The sequence below is a fragment of the Ursus americanus genome, chromosome 5 (assembly GCF_024610735.1).
Source record: "Ursus americanus isolate L20-20 chromosome 5, mUrsAme1.1.p, whole genome shotgun sequence".
Classification (NCBI taxonomy): Eukaryota; Metazoa; Chordata; class Mammalia; order Carnivora; family Ursidae; genus Ursus; species Ursus americanus.
Genome location: NC_142131.1, coordinates 28,646,181 through 28,666,832, shown reverse-complemented (window position 1 = coordinate 28,666,832; position 20,652 = coordinate 28,646,181). Strand labels below are relative to the sequence as shown.

The following is a 20,652-nucleotide window of genomic DNA, read 5'->3' as shown; positions in this document are numbered from 1 at the left end:
AATAGACATTCTCATTCAAGTAGGGGAGGAATGGGAGACAGGTAGCAGTTGCTGGTCTGTGGCAAGTCTGAAATCCAGCCAGGCCCATTTGTCAGGGTCTTCTATCTGGGTTAGTGAATGGTCCTTGAATAGGACCCAGTTCTGCTACTTGGAAGTCTTTCCCTAATCTATTATTTTCTTCTGGTTTTGCTTCCACCCTCTGACAAGTCCTTTTTTTTACTATAAGAAATGTTTGCAGCTGAGTAGCATTTTCAGTGTGCTTCATACCCACTTAAAGTTGGGAGTCCAGAAGCTTCTTTTCATTTTGAAATATCTCTGTTCCTCTTAGTCCAGTCTGGTCCATTTCTCTTAACAGTTTTTTATTAATTTTATCAGGGTTCAAACTATCCCTTAAAACACATCTGTAATTGATTTTGAGACTGTCTTTTTTACTTAAGGTAGAGTGTCAGGGTGCTCTGCATCTGTACTATTAAGATACGTAGAAACGGTTTTGTCCAGCTTGAGCATCTTCTGTGGCTACCGAAGGCTCTCCGGCAGGTACAGCGGGAGCCTGTTAGTGTACTGGAGTACCTCTTAGAGGTGCTACATGGCAGAAGTAGTATTTGAACATGATTTTATTTTGGTATCATGACTTTAACAATAATCACAATTGAGATGGTGATGGTGAAAATTTTGAAAGTAAACTATTCTTTTGCTGATATTAAAGATTTTTTGGCATACAATTAATATTTAGTAGTGCTGAAATACAGATCCAGGAAATTTATAGGATATTTTCTTAATATGAATCACTGGAGTGATATAGTTCCTGGAAAATTTTTATTGGATTAATGAAATTAGTGATGAATTCCTAAAGATGAATCTATAGTATTCTCTTCTTGTCCAACCCACAGGTATTGTCTTCAATTCCAAGTGTGTATTTAAAGAGGAGTTTGAACAAAACAGGATGTGACCTAAGAAGTGAGAATGACCATGGGTCTAGAATCAGGTCTAGGAAGAATAATTTAAGCTTAAATTACTCGATAGGTTTAGTCTAGAGGAGGCTAAAGGGAAGTATGAGATATTCAGATACTGGAAGGCTTCTTGCTGGGGTGAATAAACCTGTTTTTGCTTCAGAAAAAAAAAATTAAGGCTAATTGGCAGAGTTTACATGAAGGTAGATTTTTGTCCTAAAGTTTTTTAAAAAAAAGATTTTATTTATTTGAGAGGGAGAGTGAGCGAGCAAGAGAGAGAAGGAGCAGGGGGAGGGGCAGAAGGAAAGGGAGAAGCAGACCCCCTCCCCCCACTGAGCAGCCCCCCTCCCCCGAAGTGGGGCTTTATCCTGAGACTCGGGGATCACGACCTGAGCGGAAGGCAGATGTTTAACCGACTGAGCCACCTAGGTGCCCCTAACATAAAGATTTTTAAAGATCTATTAGAATAGCCTGATGATGCTTTTTTTCTGGTATGGAGTTCCCCCCAGTTGAAGAAATTCAAACAATTTGGATGATGTACCAGAGATGCTAAAGTTGAGGTATTTGTGTCTCAAGTTTTTTTCTACTTTGAAACCATATAATTGTTGCATTTTTCTACTTGTATGGACCATTTTGTGAATGCATAATCTCTCTCCTGTTGTAATCTATTAGATATTGGGATTGCATCTGATCATATAAACTAGAGAGGAGGCTGTGTATTTTAAGAGCCTGCTAGGCTCTGAGCCTCAAAGTCTGCTGAGGAAGCAGCCCTTAGTGATTGCTTACGTGATAGGTGATCATGTCCTCTGTCGTATGACCCTTACCATGCTGTCCTTACTTGACTAATCTTAGTAAAGTCACTTGGCCCAAGGAAAGCCATTCTCTGAGATGATCGGGAGCAGCTAAGATTGCTTGGTGCAAAATTTTGCTCCAAAAGTAACAGTGGTAGTTAAGTGAGCTATCTTTCTTAGGAACTTGAACTGAAAACACAGAGAAAAAGTCCTGTAGTTATGGTGGGAATAACCATGGAAAGATAAGAGGAAAGAGCCAAATTATCTAATCATAAAACACTGGATTAGTAATTGACCAGGGCTTTTGAGGGTCATTTTCTGTATTCTTTTCTATTAAGAGCTGCTCTTGAACTACAAGAGATGTTGCCACATTTTGAAGAATTCTGGTCTTTGAAACCTGGTACCCTTTTTTCTGTATGTATCTTTAAAATATCCTCCCTTCCCCCAGCATTTGAGGTGACTTGAGTCTGTTTCTTTCAACCAGAATTGCCAAAAGGTAATTGTGATGTAACATTTCCTTGACAAAACCATGGTAGAATTAAACCTGTATTTAGATCAAATACAGGTCTAAATGAAATAGTACAGGTCTACATGATATAATTAAACCTGTGTTTAGTTTTTGGTGATATAGTAATGAAAATCCAAACACAAGGAAATTTTTTTAAATGTTTTTTTATTATATTATGTTACTAACCATACAGTATATCTCTGGTTTCTGATGTAAAGTTCGATGATTCATTAGTTGCGTATAACACCCAGTGCACCATGCAATACGTGCCCTCCTTACTACCCATCACCAGTCTATCCCATTCCCCCACCCCCTCCTCTCTGAAGCCCTCAGTTTGTTTCTCAGAGTCCATAGTCTCTCATGCTTCATTCCCCCTTCTGATTACCCCCCCTTTCTTTATCCCTTTCTTCCCCTACCGATCTTCCTAGTTCTTATGTTCCATAGATGAGAGAAATCATATGGTAATTGTCTTTCTCTGCTTGACTGATTTCACTCAGCATTATCTCCTCCAGTGCTGTCCATGTTGCAGCAAATGTAGAGAACTCGTTCTTTCTGATAGCTGAGTAATATTCCATTGTATATATGGACCACAACTTCTTAATCCAGTCATCTGTTGAAGGGCATCTCGGTTCCTTCCACGATTTAGCTATTGTGGACAATGTTGCTATGAACATTGGGGTGCATATGGCCCTTCTCTTCACTACGTCTGTATCTTTGGGGGTAAATACCCAGTAGTGCAATGGCTGGGTCATAGGGTAGCTCAATTTTTAACTTTTTAAGGGACCTCCACACTGTTTTCCAGAGTGGCTGTACCAACTTGCATTCCCACCAACAGTGTAAGAGGAATCCCCTTTCTCCACATCCTCTCCAGCAATTGTTGTTTCCTGCCTTGTCAATTTTTGCCATTCTAACTGGCGAAAGGTTAGGTATCTCAATGTGGTTTTGATTTGAATTTCCCTGATGGCTAATGATTTTGAACATTATTTCTGTGTTCTTAACCTGGTATTAGGGGCATTAGAGAAAGGAGTAAATGAAGTTTGCAGAGGTTTGTCCTCACTTCTTGAGTGAGGGAGGTAAAAGGGTGGCTCTGGAACCAGGCTGTCGAGGTTTGCTTCTCTACCTCTTACTTGAATGACCTTAGGCAAATTAGTGAATTTTTCTGCCTTCAATATTTGTTGTTTTTTAAATATTTCTTATAGGAATATTTCTTTTGAATCAAGGCAAAGATGGGATGCTCTTAAAATAACAGAGGAAATAATGGTGCAAGATTATCTTTGGTTACAACATGTGATTATTCTTCTTTTATTTTATCCCTAAATTGCCTATATTTTCTCAGACGAATTTTTATTAACTTTTAAACTTTTTGGTTTTAACAGAAATAGTAACAAAAACAAAACATACAAATTACTGGTTGTATTACAAAGCTTAGGCATTTTAGAGGCTGTTACAGATCAGAACGTGAACTGAGGGCAATAAGGAAAGATTGTATTTTTATGACTTAAGTTTTGTTTAAATGTTGGAAAGTTGTGCACTTGGTTGTTTAATGATTTTTGGAGACGACATCTGTTTTTTTTTTTGTTTGTTTTTTGTGTTTTTTTTTGTTTTGTTACATTAGGGCCTCATAGTTTTGAAAATTTGTGATTCCTTTTTGAAGACCTGGGAAGCTAGCAGGAGATGAATCCCTGGTGTCATAATTGGAACTCCGAACATTTTCCTCCCGTGGGTATATCGTACGGAATGTCTGGCTTCAGTGGTGCTTTGATTTTAAGTACCGGCCGGGGGACTTTAACCACTGACTTAACAAGAGTAGTTTATTTAGCCAGATTTTGTTTCATAAGATAGTGTTCTCTATGAAGTATACATTTATTCTCAGGTGGAAAGACTACATTTAAAAGTTCACTCTCCGTAATATGACAAAAAAAACCTAAGACCTTTTAAAATTTGTTCATAGGTCTTTGGTTGTCATATTTAGTGGTAAATTGTTTGGTAATTTCAGTAGTTAGTATGTTAAAGGATAATGATCAAAAACTCAATCTTGGTGAAGAACTATGTATGATAAAACAACCTTTTCTGTAGAGAAGTCTCCTAACAACTGAAAATGAGGGATATTTATGTGGGAAGACTGCTGTTCTCTGATCCCTAGGGTATCATTTCAGTGGTATATTCATTATGGGTCAAAGGTGATTGAACTTGCAGGTCATTGACAGACATATGTCCAATTATTTTTCCTATTCTTCATGATTACCTTTTTTCTTCTTATGTCTCCGGATTTCAGTGCATTAATACTGGGGCACATAGCTGTATTAGCTACCAGTTTTCACTTTTTGGCTGTTAGGAATAGTGCTGCTATGAATACTTGTATACAGATTTTTATGTGGGCCAATGTCTTCATTCCCTTGGATATATACCTAGGAGTGAAACTGCTAAGTAATTTGATAACTTCCAAAATGACTGTACCATTTTACATTCCCAGCAGCAGATTAGTTTTTTCATACCCTTGCCAACACTTTTCTCTGTCTTCTTGTTTGTAGCCATTCTAGTGGGTTTGAAGTGGTATCTCATTAAATCTGCTTGGGTGTGATTGCTTCAGTTTTTTTTTTTTTTTTAAAGATTTTATTTATTTATTCGACAGAGATAGAGACAGCCAGCGAGAGAGGGAACACAAGCAGGGGGAGTGGGAGAGGAAGAAGCAGGCTCCCAGTGGAGGAGCCTGATGTGGGGCTCGATCCCATAACACCGGGATCACGCCCTGAGCCGAAGGCAGACGCTTAACCGCTGTGCCACCCAGGCACCCCTGCTTCAGTTGTTTTAATTTGCTAGGTACTGATTTGGGTTCACAAAAATTAGTCTGTAAGTTGCTTTTAGGTTTCGGTAAGATTGTCAGGACTTGTAATGAAATGGAAACCAGTTTTTAAAAGTTATGATTCACTGAATAGTTTCTAGTGATTATTTAGTACTTCTTTCGATCTGTTATAAAAGGTTTGCTAAATACATGTTGTTTTAGAGTCTTGCTGAGATTTTTAATGGCTTCTCATAGTTCCTTTGGTTTTTTAAAAAATAATTGGGGCATTTAGAAATAAATAGTTTTTTAGGTAGGTGAAATTCTCAGTATTTATTAAATTCATGTGATTATAGTAGCTCTGAGAAGTACAAAGTAGGAAAAAAAATTTACCTCTCTGAAGGTAGGTCCTCTCATAGCCTCTAGCTTGGGACTTTTCTTATTTAATCAAGTTTCCTAGTCTAGTGTATAATATTGATTGGATTAAGTAGAGCTATTGAAGAGTATTTTAATTAAGTTTTGTGGAGCAATGCCATGTTTAATTCAGCCCTTTTCTTTTGAGGAGATATTGTTTTAAACATAAATTTATTACATTTTCTTCTAAGAACTCAGTCTTAGGGGTCAGATTTGAATTTGAATCCTACCATGTCAACTTATTAGCTGTATGACTTTGGGCAAATTACTTTAAACATGTGTGAGGTAGTATTGTTAGCAGTGAAGGAAAGGATATAGAATTTAAGTCATACGACTGTTCTGAGGATTACATGACATAATTAAATTGTCTAGTATTGTGCTAAAATAGATGAATTCTCTTTCTCTCCTTGAATCTGTTTTTGCTTTAGCCTTTAGTTTCTCACAGGCATGCTTGAAAGAATTAAAAATATGCATTTTCTTCTAAATGATTTTAATATTCAAATTATTGTCTTCTAGCATCTCATGTAAAAAGTATGAGGTAAGTGAAAAAGTGTAGTAAAAGTCTGCTACTGTGTTATATGAAGACAGTGGATTGGGAAGCTTCTGATCAGTTCTCTTGTCATTTTTTTTTTTTAAGATTTTATTTAGTTTTTTGACAGAGAGAGAGAGAGCAAGTGTGCAAGCAGCAGAGGGAGAAGCAGACTCCCCGCTGAGCAGGGAGCCTGATGTGGGACTTGATCCCAGGGCCCTGGGATCATGACCTGAGCTGAAGGCAAATGCTTAACCAACTGAGCCACTCAGGCATGCCTCTTGTCATCTTTTGCAATTTTGAAAAACTTACAGGAAGTTCACCTTTAAGTCTGAGTTTTCCCTTTGGCTAACACAGTTGAATTTGTCCAAATGGATCAAAGTGAAATTATATGCCAGTCTTGAATAAATTGCACTGCTTCACTCAGAACTGTCCATGAAGGGGTGCTGGGGAGGCTTAGGTTAAGCATCCAAGTCTTGATTCTCTTTCAGGTCATGATCTTAGGGTCATGAGAGGGAGTTCCACATCTGGCTCCCCACTCAGCAGGGAGTCTCTTTCTCTCCCTCTGCCCCTTCCCCTAGTGGCGTGCTCTTGAGTGCTCTCTCTCTAGAATAAATAAATCTTAAAAAAAAAAAAAAAAAAAAAGGAAAGAAACTGTCCAGTGGAAGTATAATTTGTGCTACGTATGTAATTTAAAATTACTAGTAGCCATATGGGAAAAAACCAGGTGAAATTAATTTTAATATTTTATTTTACTCCACATATACAAAATAACTTTTCAACACATAATCACCATAAAAATCATTAATGAGATATTGTAAATTGTTTTGTGCTAAATCTTTGAAATCAGAAACATGGTGTGCTCTATACTTTCAACATATTTCAATTTGGACTAGTTACATTTCAAGAGTCATGTATAGCGATCGATAAATGCTCATACTTAAAAAATCTTTCTCTCACAGCAGATTTTATTTAAATATAGTTAGTGGCAGTAAACTGTTTTTACATAGTTTTAATGGAACACGAAATGGCAAAGAACATTGATTCCACCTGTTCCTGTTTCAAAGCATGAAGACGTGCTCAGGTTACCTCAAGTGATGGAGATTTATTGTACGGATTGTTGTGGGGGGAAAGGTATCCCAACACAGTCAATCTCTGCAGTTATAGTGAAACAGACTCTGGAAGCTAACAATGTGTTTCCTCAAATACCCTCCCCCTCCCCCGCCCTTCACCAAGCAATGGCAGTCATTTTCATGCAAAATCAGTGTTTATAAAACATAAAAATTCCTCTGTAGTTGTTCAAGTAAAGATTATGGGATTGATCTCTGCCATCCTCTTTTCCTTCTTCTGCTCCTCTCCTACTTCTCCATTTTCCTTCACCTTGAAGCCCTTCTGAAGATCTTCTGGACAGTGAACTGTAATACCAAGTCATTCCTCACCAACTGGAATAGCAGTAACTTTATTGCCCCTGTTTTGGCTTGGTCACATATTGGTAACCCTGGTGATTGCCATTCTCCTCAGATTCTGTACGTGCTGCTCCCTTTTCTGGTCACCTTCTTATTAGCTTCTATTTGTCTTTTTACCATGACTAGTGTCAGCTTCTGCTGCTGCTGCCAATTACCAATCTTTATGTCTGCTATTCAAGCAGCTCAAGAAATAGGACCAAATTGATCAGTCATTATCCAATATAGAGTCACTTTTGTTGGGGTCTACCAGACTTCCTCCTCCAGTTCTAAAAATGACTGCCTTTGGCACGAAAGCCAATTCCTAATCCTTTAGTATGTAGCTAACAGGGTCACGTGACACAAAGGTTGGGCAAAGAATGTCTGTTTGCTTTCTTCACAAGGTGGCTGTGGGTATTTTGGCCTATTCATCATATATGATGTGCTATACTTTCTTAATATCTCAGTTAATCATAAATGGAAACCTTTTTTGTTTCATCCTTAGCTTGGTGTTAGTGGTAATGATAACAGTCTCAGCTATCACTTACTGAGTATTTTCCATGTGCAGGAATAGTAGTAAGCATTTTATATGTAGTAGCTCATGAGCTCTATGATACATCTTACTGGTGAAGGAACTGAGTCACATCTATGTATGAATTGCCTTGTTCAAAGTTTACAGCTTTTCATTAATGGAACTGGGATTTGAATATAGGCAGTCTGCTTTTTTCCAAATGGTAAAGATAAAATCTATAGCTTAACATTTCAGAGCTGCAACTGACCAGGACAATCATCTATCAGAATTTTCCCCTGTTTTACAGATGAGAAAATTGACAGGTTAGGTGTCTTACCTAAGTTCAGAGTCTAGTCATTGCTAGGAGCTCAGAGTTTCTAATTCCTAGACTAGTACTGTCTTACGGAGCAAGTACCTAAGATACATGAGGTTTTGAGTGTTGGTCTTGAAACTCAAACCTGTTTGTTAAGCGTCCCCAGGTATAGTAAGTTGATACATAATATATGGTTGTACACAATCATCCATGTAGGCTACTATGATATTAGACTATTTAGCTTGAGGGTAGCATATATATGGAGATAAGAATTGGTAGGGTACTGAAGTTGATTAGCCACAAAACTTGTTTACTGGCTTCATCTCCTTGCATCTAGCTGAAGGTGAAAATACTTTCTACTGAGGTTATGTGTGGAGTGATGGAGAAATGTCCAATTTAATGCATGGTGGATGAAATCATTTGAAATATAATAAAGGCACACTACCCTAGAAGATTTGGTAAAGAAACCTGGATTAAAGATGTAAAAAAGCCGATTATGCTAGATGTGAAATTTTAGTTACTCTCTTTGAAAAAACATTTATAAGTCATCTCGATTTTTAATGAAATATGACTATGAAGTAAGTGGCTTACTAAAGGGTTAGCAGAATAGCCTTGGCTTAACTAAATGACATAAATTTATAACTTTAATGTTTATGGATAGTCAGATCCAAATAGGGTATTTAATTTTTTTTCCAAATAGGGTATTTAAATTCTTAAGAATGTCTATACTTCTTGAAAGTCAATAAAATAGAAAAGCCTAGTATATTCCTTTAACTCAGTAAAATGAGACTATCTCAGATTATTTTACTTGTTAGAAACACAGATTCTCAGACACCATCCCAGACATTGAGGTACGTTTAGAATGAGGTTCAGTAATCTGGGTTTTAACAAGCCCTTCAGGTGATTCCAATGTGTGCTGAGTTTGAGAACCACTGCCATAGAAGTAACCAAGTTTCCACTTGAAACAGTTTCATTTTGTTGTGTTGAAAAGAAAGTGCACTATTTTCCTGCCAAAGCTTTGGAATCATTAGTAAACAATCAGCTCAACCAATGTTTTTTCTTTTCTTTCCCTTTCTTTCTTTTAAGAGAGGGAGAGAGAGAATCTTAAGCAGGCTCCATACCCAGCAAGGAGCCTGACCTGTGGCTTGATCTCACAACCCTGAAATCATGACCTAAACCGAAATCAAGAGTTGGATGCTTAACCGACTGAGCCATCTAAGCGCCCCAACCAATGTCTTTTCTTGATAAAGTTGTGATTGTGGTAAATTCTATTTTTAAAATGTATCTGATGGAAATAATATATATAGGCATTGGAAGGTCTTGGCTTCATATTTTGTCTCAGACATACACTAATTGGCCTTCAGTTTCCTGACCTTTTTCAAGGCCATAGCTTCTTTGTCTGAAAAATAGAATAATACCATCCATCAGGGAGGGTCATAGCAGGGATTGGAAGTAATATAAGTGCCAGACACTTAATAGGCTTTAAAAGATTATTCATTATTGGGGCACCTGGGTGGCTCAGTTGGTTGAGCGTCCGACTCTTAGTTTCTGCTCACGTCTTGATCTCATAGGTTGGGAGATCATGTCACCTGTAGAGCCCTGTGCTGGCTCATTGGGGAGTCTACTTGAAGATTTTCTCCCTCTGTCCCTCCCCCTAGTCGTGTACACACACTCTCTCTCAATATAAATCTTTAAAAAAAGATGTATTCATTATTAAATCTTGAGCTTTGCTGTTTTCTTCCAGTTTACAGACTACAGCTTCCTCAATACTATTTACATTTATTAAAACTAATTTGAAACGTTAGTCATGGAATAATTCAGAGATAGCAGTTCTTTATCTTCCTTAATTATTCTTGGCAAATCCTGTACAGATTCTACTGCTTTGTCATCTAATACTACATTATGGAGAAATTCCAGACCAACTAGAAGTGATCTCAGTTCACTCGACACAGTGATTTTGTTAAACTGCCAGTTAACTCTCAGCCTCGATTAAACTCTTCTAGAATCTAGAATGAAACCAAGTACATTTTTGTTATTGTAGTTAAAAGTAGAAAATTGGAAGAATGATTTCATTCTGCATCTCTTTGGAGCTAAGTTATACCTTAGGTAGGATTTAAAAAAAATTAATGTGAATTTTAGGACACTTGATAATTTGCTGTGCGTATTTATAAAATGAGAATTGGGACTCATTGGACTCACTGTATTTCGCTAGTATTGAAAGAATGACATTGATGGCATGAATGTTGGCTGGGATCCATCTTTTTCACTCTACATTTTGCTTCCCCTATTGGTTTTCTTTTTTTTTTTTTTTTTTTTAATTTTCATGGCTCCAAAGTAAAAACTGCAAAACAAGGTACATTCAGCAAAGTTTAGCTTCCAAGCCTGTGCTCTCTTGTCGCTATATTCTTCATCTCCCCAGAGGTAATCATTCTTACTAGTTTGTGGATTTTTCTTGTTTTTTAAAAAAAAATAATTTATTTTTTATTAAAAAAATTTTTTTTTACGTTTTACGTAAGTTATCTCTACACCCAACACAGGGCTCGAACTCAGTCACATGGTCTTCCAACTGAGCCAGCCAGGGACCCCTGGTTTTTTCATCTTGTTAAGCATTTAAGTAAACACAGACACATTAATTTTTTTCTTTGAATAAGAGGTAACATCTTACTTATATTGTTTTGCACCCGTTTCACTCATTCCATGGCAGTATATAGATTTTCTTATAGTATTTTACAACTGCATAATACTCAGCTGTATAGTACTTTATCATGTACATGTACCATAGTTTATTCAACTATATTCTATTGATAGGCATTTAGGTTGCCTTCAGTCTTTTGCTATTATAAATAGTATTTTGCCAATATATCTTAGGAATAACTTCCTAGAAGTGAGATTGTGGGTCAAAGTATAAATGTAGATATAATTTTGCTAGCTATTGCCAACTGTCCCTCCAGAGAGGTGGTATTTCTTGATTATTACTGGTGCTACTATCCTGAGGAATTACTCTTTGGATTTTTTTTCTCTTTTGGAGTGGTAATAATCACTCAAACAGTATTACTAGGAAGGTATGATTAAATAAAAAAGACCTATTTATGTATTTTTTGTATTTAAAGAAGGGACATTCTAATTTGGGAAAAGGGAGTTGTATGAAGATCCTTATGATTCTGTGAAATAAATGTTGGTGGAGATAAATACCAAGCTCTGTGGAAGCACTTAGCCTGGGATGTAATGACTTGGGTATATCAGGAATTTTATTGGTTAGCATATGAAGTGTTCTTCAGATTGAGTCTTTAAGGAAAAGGAGATTGCTAGGCTTATCCTACCTTGAAGAGTATTCCTGCCAGAGGAAGCGGCGCCAAGGAAGAATATGGTGCTGAAGACTCCTAGGTCACCTGGTTTTGTGGGTAGGGAGAAGGGGAGTGGGCATTGAGACTGCATCTGGACCATAAGGATTTAGGTCTCTACTTGTTGGCCCTAAACCCACTTAAAAAAAAAATTTTTTTTTTTTTTTAATTTTTAAGAGATCTCTGCACCCAACATGGGGCTCAGACTTACAACCCTGAGACCAAGAGTTGGTGCTCCACTGACTGAGCCAGCCAGGTGCTCCCCTAAACCGACTTCTAAATTAAGATAACCACAGCGGTGCCAAGTTGAAAAATTGGATTAAAATATTCATGTTTCTCTTAATTTTCTCCCTGAGGCACACATTCTCTCTTGATAATCTTTCTGTTCCTCATGTTTTTGAATAAACTTGGGAAGAGAATGCTGGGAAGTACAGTGATTTCATTGTTGAGCAAGCCTAAAGTTTTTACTTTTTGTCTGTGCCATACTTTTAATTTATCATTACATGTTGCTTTTTGCCAAGTTCAAGGCTCCCTATGCAATAGCTTGTTTGACTTGGTAGAGAGTGAGGATCTGGCAAGGGGATGGTCCTGTGAGAGAGTTTATGAGTCTGGAAAGGTAGGCAGGGAGGAACTAAGCTAGATAGTCAGGAGTCTTGTATCTCATTTTGAGGAATTTGTACTTTGTCTTGGTGGAGAGCCTCTAAAAAACCTGAAATGAGTGAGGAACAGAGGAGAGGGGTTGGAGGAGGGGAATGACAAGCTTTTCATTTTTGAGAGGTAATTTTGATGACTGTGTCGAGAAAGTGGATTGGAGAAACAATGTAGATGAGAGAGCAGTGCTTCTCCAACCAGCAGCAGCATCATGTGGGAACTTTTTAGAAATACAGATTCTGGTGCCCTATCCCAGAACTCTGGGGGTGGGTGCAGCAATCTGTGTTTTGTTCTGATGCATGCCAAAGCTTGGGACTAGGGATAGAAAAGTCAAGAGGCTGTATTACAGGTTGCAAATGCTTTTTCATGTTAACTATGTAGTTGGGTTTTGTTGAGATGTTCATATGTGTGTGTCTTAACATTCATTCACAAAAATAGATGAACTCTCTAGGATTTGGGGACTTATTTATTTGAAAGCCTAATATGAAAAGATTTGAAAAGCTGAGATAGTATGGTAATGTATTATACTTGAAGAAGGCGAAATAATTCAGAATAAAGTAAACGTAGTCAAATTAAACTGTTGGAGTAGAATATAAGAAGTAGGTGGTACTTAATCTTGGATGCTCTAGATGTCCATGACATTGATCTGTAATGTGGTACTTGTATCTGCAGTAGGGAAAACTGATAGAAGATATTGAAAAAAAAAAAAAAGAGGGGGGACAGGAACTCATTGTGGAACCGAAAAGAAAGGATGGTGGGTTTGACCAAGATTTGCTAAGATGCTCTTGTGCAGTCAGTTCCACGTAGCTGTTTTCATTCTTTATATAATAGCAAATTTGCATCTAACTCCGTTTTTTCATTGTGGATGTGAGGGCTGTGGGTATAAATTTCAACTTTGTTGGAATGGGACTGAGTAAATCTGATAATCTTCTTTATTTTCCTCCGTTAGCTTTACCAGGTGACCAAAAGCACAGATAGAGCAAATGCTTAGTAAATATCAAAACTGTGCCTTAAATGATATGTAATCTTTTTTCCTCCTTTGAATTTTATTCTAGGACCCATCGGTTACACAAGTGACAAGAAATGTTCCACCAGGACTTGATGAATATAATCCATTCTCGGATTCTAGAACAGTAAGACCATCTTGATTGTACTACTTTTAAATGTTGAAATTAAGTAGGAATTGTATTTCAGTTATGATTGCTTTTTTGGTTGATTGGTTAAACTTGTATAAAATAAGCTGTTAGTGTTTTATTTATAATTTAGAAAGTTACATTTATTTTAAACAGAAAGGAATATCAGTAATAATCGAAAATTACCATGATGGATTTAGTGAAATACTACAAATTTTATGTTCTACATTGCTACTAATCCGTCTAATAAGTCAGTCTTACCATAGTTCTTTAAACAGGAAAAGGAAGTGCTTTTTTGGTTTAAGTGTTGTCTTGATGGTAATGTAGGGGTGATGTTTTATACAACAGAACATTCTACTCTGTGGTAGATAGACTAGAACCTCTGGAACTTCACTTGGCTTAGGAATATACTCTTCTTAAAATTTAGTCTTCATATATGTAGGTGTATGAAAAAAATCCTTAAGAAACAGGGGTTCTCTACCCTGGATGCATATTAGAAGCACCTGGAGAATTTTATTACATTTCTCATTAGGGCCCTACTCTCTCACAGTTAGGACCCTTGTGTTCTTTTGTTGTAGCTGTTTTGGTGATTTTATTCTGAACAGTTTCGAGAACTACTGGGGTAGGTTCTGTTGAGAATTCTTCCCCCAAATTTCTCTAGCAAATAATCTTGTTACTGTACTTTGAGTGGTCTCTTGGTTTAAACACCGTTGACTTTTGAAATATAAGTCATCCTGGTGAAGATAGTGAAGTTCTTCAGTTGTATGCTTGGATTTATAGATCAGTGTAATGATTGTTAATTGATCATCTCTTCCTGATGTGTGTTTTCCGTAGTCTGGAAGATAATTCTCAACTTTATTGCAGGTTTTAGCTTAGAAATTTATTCAAGATGTTTTATATTAACATTTTTGTTTTAGGAAGAGCTTTGTACAAAGTAAAAGCATTAAAATAAGAAAGAACTTTTACATTTCACTTTATTTCAAAGCCCTTATTTAACAGACTTTGCTTATGTATAGCCAGTAAATTTCAGATTGAACCATTGGAGATGGCCAATGAGTCGACCAATTTTGACATGTAAAAATGGCAATAGCATATAATTCAGCCGTATAGTAAATTTGTGCTATGAATGTATGTATGAGAGTGCATTTGGTTGTAGTTGAAAGGGAGAAAAAGAAGAGCCGGTATATTTTATTCCACTATATGTAGTTCTTTTAATATGATTTTGGGGGCTGGAGATGGGAACAAGGCTTGTTAATATTTGCTGGTAAACAATGAAAAGAGGTTTTCATATAATTTTTTTGTAAGATTTTACTAGCAAGAAGTAAACCTTTTAAAAGTAGCAACTTTAGCTTGTTCTTATCGGTAGTATTAGTACTCTTTTTGAAGTTGTTTACTTTGTGTCATGTGCTTTACCTATCATTACTGAATTCCTGTATCATTCAAAATGGATATTTTTTATTTCTGTTTTACTGATAAAAGAATCTGATAAAGAATCTGAGACACTGGTCATCCAGATAGTGGCAGAATTGGTTTAACTAACATCTCTTTTCTCTAAAGTTTGGCTTTTCCATTTTGCTAGTTCTGTCTTTATTGAAAGGTGCTTAAGAATAAAAGGTACAGTCCTGGTCTACAAAAAATTTCTTACCTAATTGGAATTTAAAACAATTACACAAAGAAGATAGATCCAGGAAAAATAAAACATAGAAGTGTGAATTATAGTTTGAAACATATAGTTTTTGTAGTCAAGGAAAGGTTTTCTGAAAGAGAATAGTCTTATGTAGGTAGCTTGGCAATACAGACAAGCCAATTTAAAATGAAACATTTGATAGAGTGTCAGAACCAGGGAAATGTAAATTATTATAACATGTGCGTTTTCCACTGAACTTTTTTACGTGATTGAAATTGTAGTTGAAATAATAAAAAAAAATCCTTTGTTTTCTCTATGTATGGTATCAGAAACTTGTCTTTTTTTTTTTTTTAATGGTTTTGACTATTTTCCAAAACAGATTAGATGTATTTGGATAATTGATTTAAGTGATATGTTAGAACTCAATCCAAATACTGTTTTAGTTGATGGGTGGTATTCATATTTATTTTAGAAAAACATTAGTGAAAATGAAGCTTCTGAATTGTTGCGTAAGGGTGTGGTGAACTGCTTAATGTCAAGTAAGAAGATCCATCAGCAGAAGGAGTGTATAAACTATAAGATTTAGAAAAAGTTCCTGTTTTTTGTTTCTTATTTAGATTTTCTTTTATATTTAGTTTTATGTTTAAATGGAACCTAAGGTATTTAATGAAGGCAACAATTAAACTTTTTTTTTTTTTTTTTTTAAGATTTTTCATTTAGTTATTTGAGAGAGAACAGAGTGAGCAAGAACATGAGTCAGGGGGAGAGGCAGAGGGAGAGGAAGAAGCAGGCTCCCTGCTCAGCGGGATCATGTCCTGAGCCGAAGGCAGACACTTAGCCGACTGAGCCACCCACGCAGCCCTTAAATATTTTAATAATAATTTACATACTCACTTTTTATTATAAATTCAGAGAAAGGAGTTGTCCCAAGACACATTACAATATAGGCTAGGCCGGTGTGTTGGCAGTATAATGGAGGGCTGTTGAGCACTTGAAATGTGGCTAGTCTGAATTGAAATGTGATTTAAAAGTGGACGGTAGTCTTGAGTTAGAAAATAATTTTTTGTGTGAACTCAAAATGAATTTTCCTACCGAAAATTATGTTGAGCATGGTGGGTAGGTTCCCTGGCCTACCTTCTAATATTTAATGAAAAAAATACTAGAAAAATGGGCTCATCCTCGAGAACTGGTGTGTATTTATGAGGGAATGCTTTCCTTTAAAACAAGGTAATAGTTTAAAATGTCTGCTACAGAGTGATTCTCACTAGTTTCAGCCCCTGGTAATGGCATTTATGGCTTTAAACAGAATTTCTTCTGGTAGGTACTGAAGTATAGGAATTAGGGACACTGTGTGTGGGGGAAGTGTGGTGCTGCTTATATAAATTCTGAGTGACATATCTCAGGGCCTAGTATACTGTCACATTTTTATTCAGGGATAGGTTGCTTGCTTTTCTTTCTGTTCTGCTAGTTGTTGCCATATATGATTTCGGTCACATAAAGCAGCGGCAGGATCTGTATCTTCTGGCAGAGAGAGAACCAAGAGAAGAAAATTCTAAGTATTGGCATGCCCACATTTTAAATTTCTTTTTTCCTTCCTTCCTTCCTTCCTTCCTTCCTTCCTTCCTTCCTTCCTTCCTTCCTTCCTAAGTAAGCTCTATGCCTAATGTGGAACTTGAACTCACGATTCTAACCGACATCGAGTCTCATGCTCTACTGACTAAGCCAGCCAGGCACTCCTGGCATGCCTACATTTCTACCATAAGGAAAAATAAATAATTGGTTTATGTGAGAACTGCCTCTAAGATAATTCTAGACATTAGGTAGACTGAGAGTATTAAGACCTGGATTCTAAACTAGGCCTTACCACTGATAAGTTGGTGACTTTAGGCAAACCACCTAATATCCTTGGATATCTTTTTTTTTTTTTTTTAATGGGTAGTGATGGAAGTAGAGGGGAAGATGTTGAGTTAAATAGTTTTTAATATCAGTTTGTCTTGAAACTGGGTGAAACTTTTAGCTCAGGGACTGACTGAATATATTTGTACACAAGTAGTTTACCTGTCCTTAATACTGCAAAAACATTTTCTACACCATAATAATTGTACTTTCTCTTGCTGTGCGTTTCTTTTTATCTTTTCTACTTTGCTTCTTGTTGTCTTGACTTTGTTGAAGCTGATTATCTGTCCTTTATGGAACCAATTTTCTTTATTTCTCTTCTTATTTAATGATAACTATTGACTTCTATCCTCCTATCTAGCCAAGTGTCATTGGCTAGAAATATCTGAGGCTTTTTTGGCTCAAATAGCTTCTTTTCCTATCTCTAATATTTGCCACATCCTGTCACTTATATCTCCAGGAGATATTACCTGTCTGTCCTTTTCATTCCTACCAAACTATCCTAATTCAAGTACTCGTGTGAAATAATACAATGGCCTATCTATTTACCTTTCTCCAGTTTCTCTCCTCTCAGCTTAAATTCCACATTCAGTTATTATAGTCACTCCCTTGTCTTCCCTTCTCTCCCTTACTTTGACATAATTACTAGGCTAAAACCCAGGTTCTGGTTATGTACAGTTCTGTCTACTTGTACTTTCTGCCCCTACCCTAGCAGCTAAATATAGCTGGAAAAAGCATGCCAGAGGGTCTCACTCTCAGTTACTGACCGGCTCAGTAGAAAACTAGAACACTAAATATTCTGGTTATATAATTGTCCACTTTCTTTTTTCTCTCTCCTCATCTGTAAAATTTCTCCCCCTATGCTCACTCTTAGGTGATGATCTTATTTCACAGAGAAAATTGAAGCAGTCAGTAGAGAATGTCCATAGACTCCCATCACTGCATCCACCTACCTGTCAGCATTTTACCCATGTTCTCTGCTTGCCTGTTATTTATAGATGAGCTGCGTATTTGTGCTTCTGTCTAATGTCATCCCCTCTATTTCTGCAGTAGATTCCATGCATTCTCACCTTAGAACTTTGCAAATTGCTCCCTCCTACATCATTAGTTTTTTCCTTCTGTTGGATCATTCGTATCTTCATAGAAATATGTTGTTTTCTCCCATCTTAGAAGAAAATCACAAAAATTTATTTAACAGCTTTATTGAGATACAGTTAATTTGTCCTTTTAAAGTATATAATTCACTGTTTTCTGGTGTCATCAGGATTGCCCAACCATTCTCAGATTCTAATTTTAGAGTATTTTTGTTTTACCCCCAAAAGTCAGACCTTTCAGCAGTCACTTCACATATCCCTTCCCTCTCCAGCCGTATCCAACTACTAATTTACTTTTTGCCTCTCTAGATTTGTCTTTTCTGGACATTTCATATAAGTAGAATTGTACAATATATGGTCTTCTGTAACTAGTTTCTTTCACTTAGCATTATATTTTCAATATTCAGCTGTGTTGTGGCAGGTAGCATCAGTACTTTATTCCCCTTCCCTTTTTAGATTTTCATACCACATTTTATTTAGCCATTCATGAGTTGATGGGCAGCTAGGTGGTTTCGAATTTTTGGCTCCCATGAGCCTTCGGGTACTACTTTTTGTGTAGTCCTATGTTTCCATTCCTCTTGTATATATACCTAGCAGTGGAATTGTAGGGTCATATGGTAACGATGTGTTCAACATTTTGAGGGGCTACCAGCCTGGTTTCCAAAGTGGGTACACCATTTTACATTGTCATCAGTCATGTGTAAGTGTTCCACTTTTTCTGCATCCTTGCCAACACTGGTTATTGTGACTTTGTGCTTATAGCCATCCTAGTGGATGTGATGTAATCTCTCCTTGTGGTTTTGGTTTGTGTTTCCCTGATGGCTAATAATATTGACCATTTTTTCCCTTCCTTTGTTGACCATTTGTGTATTTTCTTTGGCGAATGTTTAGATCTTTTGCCCATATTTAAATGGAGCTGTCTTTTTAATAGTGAATTGTGAGAGTTTGTTAAATATTCTAGGTACAAGTCCCTTATCAAATATGTGATTTGCAAACATTTTCTCTCATTCTGTGGGATGTCTTTTCTCTTCATTAATAGTGTTCTTTGCATAGAAGTTTTAATTTTGATGTCACATTTGTTTATTTTTTCTTGGGTTGCTTGTTATTGGTGTTCTAAGAAACCATTGCCTACCTCAGGGTCCTAAAGATTTACTCCTATGTTTTCTTCTAAGAGTTGTTCAGTTTTAGTGCTTACATTTAGGGTTATGATTGGTTTTGAGTTAATTTTTGTATATGGTAAGAGGTAGCTGTCCAACCTCTTTGTTTTGCATTGGATATCCACTTGTTCCAGCACCATTTGTTGAAAAGACTATTTTTTTCTATTGGAATATCTTGGCACTCTGGTTGAAAATCAATTGATAATTTAGGAGTTTATTTTTGGATGCTCTATTCTGTTGATATCTGTGTCTATCCTTACTCCAGTAGCACACTGTCTTGATTACTGTAACTCTGTAATAAAACTTAATCTTATTTCCCTGTCCAGTTCATTTATGGCATCCCCTTCCGTGTAAAACTTTGCTCTCCATTGCTGCAGAAATCCTCTGAAGGGTAGTTTACTTATTTTCGTTTCTCAGTCCTTTCTCTTGAAAGATACTTCAATGAAGGTTTTGCTTCTAACACTCCACCAAAATGTACTTGTCAGGGTAGCCAGTGACTTCTACGTTGCTAAATTAGTGGTAAATTCTCACTCTTAACCTTAATCAGCAGCACTGACAGTTGATCAGTATCTCATTCTTTTTTTTTTTTTTTTTTTTTTAATTTATTTGACAGAGCAAGCAGGAGCACAAGCAGGGAGAGCAGAGAGGGAGAGGAGGAAGCAGGCTCTCCGCTGAGCAGGGAGCCTGATGTGGGGTTCAGTCCCAAGATGCTGAGATCATGACCTGAGCCGAAGGCAGAGGCTTAACTGACTGAACCACCCAGGCACCCCTCACCATCTCATTCTTAGAACATTTTCTTCATTTAGCTTTTGGAGCAGTTCAGTTTTTCCTTCTCAGTCTCCTTTTTTGGTTTGTCTCCTCCCCCTGCATCTTCACCTGCAGTATTGGAGGGTACCTGGCATTAGGCTTTGCTTCTCTTCTTCATCTGTGTTTGCTTAGATGGTGACTTCATCCAGTTTTATAACTTTAACTTCTATCTATAGCTTTAAATACATGTGGGTGACTCCCAAATTTACATCTCCAGCACAGACCTCTCTTCTGAACACCAGGTTCGTATTTTCAGCTGCCTACTAGATATGTCTACCTGGATGTCTTAAAAATTGCAAATTTGGCATCATGAAAAGTGAACTGAGTCCCTTGCTTATAAACCTGCTCATTTTCAGTCTTTCTCCTCTCTGTCCTACTAGTTGCTTAGGCCAAAACCTTGGTGGGATTTCACTATTTGCATTTCCTTGTATCTCATGTCTTTCTGTCAGGGAATCCTGTTGGCTCTTCTGCAGAAATACATCCAGATCTGATCTTTTTTCTCCATAGCCACTGCTTGGCTTGAGCTGCGATCAGCCCTTGCCTGGATTACTGCAGTGGTGGTTTCCTGATTACTCTTTCTCCTTTCACCTTTGCCCCATTTCAGTCCCTTTTCAACTCCATGATCATGTGATCCCTTAAAGTTGACCATTTGTCTCCTGTCAAGAACTCTTCACTAGCTTTTAATTTTCTTCAGAGTAAAACCAAGAGT

The 20,652-nt window shown here is 36.9% G+C and overlaps 1 protein-coding gene across 1 annotated transcript in view; it reads left to right on the top strand.

The window, feature by feature from the left end:
• The window catches only part of SCAMP1 (secretory carrier membrane protein 1), a 116,816-nt gene that overhangs the window by 13,120 nt on the left and 83,044 nt on the right, over window positions 1-20,652 (top strand). Inside the window, exon 2 of the mRNA XM_045796414.2 lies at window positions 13,285-13,362. Coding sequence (XP_045652370.1) covers window positions 13,285-13,362 — 78 coding nt within the window. The remainder of the gene's footprint in view (window positions 1-13,284; window positions 13,363-20,652) is intronic.